At 36.4% G+C, this 6,000-nt stretch overlaps 1 protein-coding gene across 2 annotated transcripts; it reads right to left on the reverse strand.

Annotated features, from left to right (window-relative positions):
• Positions 1-2,261: 2,261 nt before the first annotated feature.
• On the reverse strand, positions 2,262-5,436 carry LOC111609469. 2 transcript variants are annotated; one of them, XM_023338011.1, is made up of 2 exons: positions 5,388-5,436; positions 2,262-4,265 (listed from the first exon to the last, which is right to left on the reverse strand). In XM_023338011.1, the coding sequence occupies exon 2, from the start codon at positions 3,998-4,000 to the stop codon at positions 2,330-2,332; it is 1,671 nt and encodes a 556-aa protein (XP_023193779.1). In that variant the 5' UTR covers positions 4,001-4,265; positions 5,388-5,436; the 3' UTR covers positions 2,262-2,329. The 2 variants fall into 2 exon arrangements, with proteins under 2 accessions (XP_023193779.1, XP_023193780.1); XM_023338012.1 differs by lacking the exon at positions 5,388-5,436 and adding an exon at positions 4,428-4,554.
• Between the last annotated feature and the right edge of the window lie 564 nt (positions 5,437-6,000).

Genomic DNA, 6,000 nt, shown 5'->3' on the forward strand with positions numbered 1-6,000 from the left:
GCTGAGGGTTGTCCTGAAAGACTTAGAGTGGATTTAGGGACAGAAAATGTTAATGCAGCTGACATGCAAAGATATTTGCATCTTACAGAAGACCAACCTCAAAGTGATAATGTAATATTTGGTCCAAGCACTGGAAATCAGCGGATTGAAAGATGGTGGTTGACCCTGCGAAGTGAATGTATCCAGTTCTGGATGGACCTCTTTGACAAACTGAAAGCAGATGGACACTTCTCGGATAACTTCTTGGACAAAGCCTTGATCCAGTTCTGTTTTCTCCACATAATACAGGTGAGCTTGATTTGAGCTGCTCTGTCTTCTCACCTATTGAAAATATTTATGATTGCTATAAAGTGGTTATAATGTGCAAAGATTTATTTTCTGAGTATGATACTAAATTAATAGCATATCTTAAATATTGCACAGATTGCATGTTTGGGTAGTTGCTTGATTTAAACTTCCCTGGTTTTGGATAAATAACAGTCATGCTAGATTTACACTTCCGTTTTACTTTTGAATGTTTATTTCAAAGCTATGAGTTTAGTCTGGTTTTTGTTTTCTTCTAGAAAGAACTAAATGAAGTTGTTTCAGCTTGGAACCACCACAGGATACGTCCAACACACAATTCACGAAGTCCTCATGGGCGACCATTCATGATGTACACAGTACCTCAGGTGTATGGAACCAGAGACTATCTACACAGCATTGATCTGAACAGGGTTGAAGCCTGCTTGGAAAACTGTGTTTTCAAAGACTTTCCATGCGATGAAGATGTCTTCAGTATCTGTGTGGACCTGATTTCAGAGCATAACCTGAATGTCACAGATGATGTGTTTGCAACAACTGATCTATACATAAGACTCAGACAGCTGATTACCAGAGATTTGGAGCTGCATTGATAAATGTAAAAACATTTTGTTGCGTTGACAGTTTGTTACCTCGTCCCTAATTTGGACTTCAGTAGATATTTGATGACATTGTGAGAGTGGCAGCATTTGCTTCAACACATTGTTGCACCAGTATAAAGATGGGTCAAAGCCATTCACAAGCTCTGTAACTAAGCAAGAAGAGACACTAAAATAAGATAAATCATGCTGAGCTGATAAAATAAGTCTGACATTAGAAAAATATATTGATGCACTGGACAGATGATTTTTGGTTTTGCTATTTTCCCTTTATTATCAATATCATTGCATTACAGTTTGAACATTATGCTGATTATTAAACAGAAAATAAAGGAATTGAGAACTGCTGTAGAAACCTCATTATTTTTCAGGTGTGCAACCCAATGCTGATTTAAAGCTTCCCCCGCCCCAAATAAATCACACATATAAACTGGAAAAAGCGGTTTATTGAACTTCAAAATTAAAGTCTCTATTTAGCTATTAGAGAAGCCTTTGAGTGTTTTAAAATAATCCTTTAAGATAATGACAATGCTTCAAGGTGTAAAAAAAAAGGAAAAAAAGAAAGTGTTCTTTTTCAGTTGTTTTCTGGTTAAATCTGATATAGAGCTACTGCAATGGCACCAATCTGTTATTGAAAATATTTTAAGGTTATGTTTACTTAAAACAAAAATACAAATAAAATGCTGAGTAAACAAAAGAAAATTTTTGAGGAATAAGGGTAAATGAAACACTTTACTCCATTTCTTCCAGAACTGCATTCAAACAGAGTAGCAACATGTTCATCCACTGAACATTTAAATTATGTGACTAATATAAGAAACAAAACATCAGAAATTATTCATAAATTATTTATGCAACTAAGAGCTGCTTGTTTACAAGCGCGGCGGCCATATTGTATTTTTAATTGTGTAACAAACCAGCTTTTGCAGCCTCAAGTAAAATTAAAAGTAAAACAAATTCTAGTAACAATATAAAATATTTCAATTTAATAAACAGAAAATATTGAGAAAATACATTTTACTGCCAACTCAAATTTATGCTTTAAACTTTAACTTTGGAGTACTTTAACAGAACCCCCCCCCCAAAAACACTAGTAGTAGAGTACCTACTATGACATTGCAGGTCTTATAAATACTCCAGAGAAAAATAAATAGCAAAAAGTAGAAACTCTGTGGAGTTAAGATGAGGTAAAAAACTTGTTAAGATAATGCTAAACTTTGAAAGTTTAATACAAAAAGATTTGGTAACACTTTATTTGAAGGGGTGTGCATAAGACTGACATGACACTGCCATAAACATGACATAACATCTGTCATGAACATGAAGTGGAATGTTTATGACAGTGTCATGTCAGTCTTATGCACACCCCTTCAAATAAGGTGTTACCAAAGATTCCTTAAACTCACATCTTCTTCAGCTGAAGTCTGTTAGACTATATCCATCACCCATACACTACTTTCTAGGACCTTGTTTATTTCGTGTCGAAACTCTGGATAGTTATCATAATTAACTGGCAACTCTAGGTAGCAACCGCATGTGTGGGCAACTGGCCGTCTCTGAATACCTTGAAGTTGAGTGAAGCTAACACTGATAGTTTTTTGAAGAAACAAATCAGATCCTGTGCAGAACCGCAGAAAAAGTGACAGGTGTTGTGAGTCTGATTCTCTGAGATAAGAACTTAAATATTTGCTGATGTTTTTTTGCTGTGCATTCATGACTACAGGGTATACAATTGAATTTATAACCTTTCTTAATGTTGGCTGGAGATTTTCATATGCAGCTGTAATACTTTCCATCTCAGACCTCAGCGGGGAAAGGACAGTGCTCCACTGCTCAATAACAAAGGCAGGTTCCTGAATGAGCTTTTGGTGGGCAAGCTCCTCAAGTAGTAGCTCTATGTTATCAGCTGTTGGTACTCTTCGACAGTTATGGATATCCATGATTTCCAGAAGCTCTTCTTTGTCAACACTCTGAAAATCTGAAAGGCAAGATTCAAACAACATCCGATCGTACTCTGTAACATACCTTAAGAAGCTATCAACAAGAGGACTCTTTATAGAACCAAGAACTGCTTGTTCCAGTATTACTGGAGCAAGTTTTATAGGCAGGTACTTCTGTTTTTGCCAGCCAAAGGCAATAATTCGGCCAATGCTTTCCCATTGTTGCTGTCCAAAATCATGACGCAAGTAGGGCACCTTAAAGTTATTGCCCATTGTACACTGTTCATAAAAGTCCTGCCAAAATTCTGAGAGGACATCCCTCAAAACTCCTCCATCATCAACAGCCTTTTCTCGCCTTCCATCAGGGAGCACCACTTGAATACATATGTCCTCCTGAGTGACACCTGGATCACAAAAATGTGAAATTAGTTCTTTCAGGATCTGGCCACGGTGAAGAACAAGGATTTTCTTAATCCCTTCTCTCTGAACAATTGGCTCGTTCAAAGAATCAAATTGTGAAGAAGAAAGCACTGGACTAGATGGCTGTGGAGACAGAGGAAGGGTGTCATCAAGACTGACATTATCTGTGTCAGAAATGTGTCCTGTGAAAAAGGTAACAGTGCCACTGTCTTCTAAAATGTCCCCACTGATTCCTGCATCTAGCTCTTGGACATTGGACAAATCACCCATGTCATCACTAAAGTAAACTAGGTGAACATTATTACTGCTGCTGTTTGTCAGGACACTGCTGGTTCCAACATATGTGGCATCAATGCTGTCTGGTGCTTTGGATCGAGTCAGTGGTGTGCAAACTTGAGAGTGAGTAGAAAACCTTAAAGTGTCTTGGTCATTTCCACTGGGGTTGTCTGGTTCTGAGTCGCTGCCAGTGTCCTTCTTTTTGGTTGTTAGGTAAAAACGCAAAACAGGTAGTTTTGTCTGCTCATAAAGTTCTCCAACTGTAATATGTTCATCAAGTGAATGTTCCTGGAAATCTGTCATGTCAACCTCAAAATCTGTAATTCTTCCATGTGAATTTCTTTGAGACGGAAAAAACAAACCCACTGCCTTTTCAATTAAGTCATTTTTTCTACAGTCCTTTGACATCAATTTTTCTTGTTCCACCACCTTTCTTTGTCCGAACTTGTAAAAGCTCCCCATCTCGAGAATTCATCCATCCTATCTCAACTTTTCGAACAGTTTTTTGAGCATTTCTGATGCTAACATTTTCTGAGATCTGCTTTTGAACGTTGCCTTTGTTCCTTGAAATCTTGGCTCTCAATCGGTCAAAAAGTTTTGATTTCCGGCCAGCAGGATCATTTTCCCTTCGTCTGCAATATCCGAGAAGTGCCAGTCGGTCACCATAAGATGGGAGATACTCCTTAAGCTGCTCATCTGTCATGAGCAGAAGGACACTGGAGTCAATCTAGAAAACAAAAGTTAAAACAGTTATTTAACCTATAAAAATGGGGGGGGGGAACCCAGTAAAAACAGCCACATGATAAAACTGATCTGTCTTCACCATGTCTCTATAATAGTGTTGTATGATAACTTCTAAATGTACTGATTTCCTTAGCAATCTAGCTACCTTATCCTTTTGCAGTCGTTGTATGACTTCCTCTGAAACATCCCGTGATTTTAAGAAGTCATATATCTCATCCATCCTGTGACAATTACACACAATAACTAATGAATAATGTCTAATAAAACATAACATTCCAAAAAAATTATTATGAACATGAGTATAGGGTTGAATGATATTACTGAAAAACATTTCATGATACAAGCATTTTTTATTATTTTATATCAATTATTTTTTTTATATCTGAAATACTGCCAAACTGGTGATGTGACCTTTCCCATTTTATCCACAGCTTTCACACCATAATGTTTTTAAAAAACATTTATGAGGCACAGTGGTGAAACACTAAACTGCTGCTCCGCAAGTTACTCAACAGCTTGTTGCTAGTTCACCAGTGAGTTAAATGAAGCCATCAACCTAGATGAGCTAGCCTTGAGAGGTTGAGAAGCCTTGACTGTGCCTACATCCTCCAGAATGGTATGTGGTTCTGGATCAGAGTTCAGGGAATATTCTATTGAATATTCTGTCAGACTTACTATCTATTGATATTGATCACGTGTGTATCGTGATACATATAACTGATTTATTGTCCAACCCTACAAGACAGATAGAAACTGTATTTCAGACTCAAGCTCCTGCTAAAATAAAGACAATAGACAACAAAACAGCTGTACAGATCTGCAAAAATAAACCAATACACAAAGAAACTACATAAAAGTAATAAAGAAAAATCTACCAGTGTCTCCACAACTAAATGGTAAAGTGTAGAGCTTAGGTCTGAAAGTTCTGTTTACATTTTTCCCCTAAAATATTTCAATGGTTGAACAATTCTCAAAATGAAATTCCCATCTTTATAAAAGAGTCAAGTGCATGGACATCATCAGAATGATTTTAGTTTTGATCTTAATTACTTTCATTTAAACAGATAATATGATAAATTGGATTTTCACAAGAGTTGCAACTTACCTCTGTTTAGGTTTAGGTTCAGGTCAAAGGAACCTCCTCTGTCTCTTTTATAGGTATCCTGAAAGTTGAGTAAAGTTGAGGAGTTAAAATTTTCAACAGGGCCTGCCTGTTTTGGGGATTTTTTAAGTTCCTTGTTTTTCAATTTTTCTTATTTTGAATTGCTTTTGTAAATATTGTCAATGTAAAGCTGTAGATCTCCAGCATTAGCATAAGTGTACATGAAACTGCTAAGAAAACACTTTGAAAACTGATGCATATTGTACTTCCATATTTTACTCTTGTCTATGTATCGACAAAAACAATTTAACGGGAAAGATAGTGAATCACATTATGCATAACAAAACGTGCATACAACAAGCTGTGGAGCTTGTTTTAACCTACTAGCTATTGCTTGTATTAATGCCACAAAATAATTATACATATTAACTTGTTGAATTTTTGGAGTATAAACTTCTTATCGCACTCTGAAATAAAAACAATCTAATTAACAGACTACTTTAAAAAAACCCGGTTAAATATGCTATAACAAGGTTAGCACGCTTTGACGGTTAACCTGCAGCTAGCTCATGTTGCTAAAACAACGAACGACGTACATAACACCACACGATCAAAA

This window comes from Xiphophorus maculatus, chromosome 8, assembly GCF_002775205.1.
Source record: "Xiphophorus maculatus strain JP 163 A chromosome 8, X_maculatus-5.0-male, whole genome shotgun sequence".
In the NCBI taxonomy this organism is placed as follows: Eukaryota; Metazoa; Chordata; class Actinopteri; order Cyprinodontiformes; family Poeciliidae; genus Xiphophorus; species Xiphophorus maculatus.

Excerpts from the sequence above, each read along its gene's own strand:
- LOC111609469 (XM_023338011.1), bottom strand. The coding sequence starts at position 4,000 with ATGGGGAGCTTTTACAAGTTCGGACAAAGAAAGGTGGTGGAACAAGAA.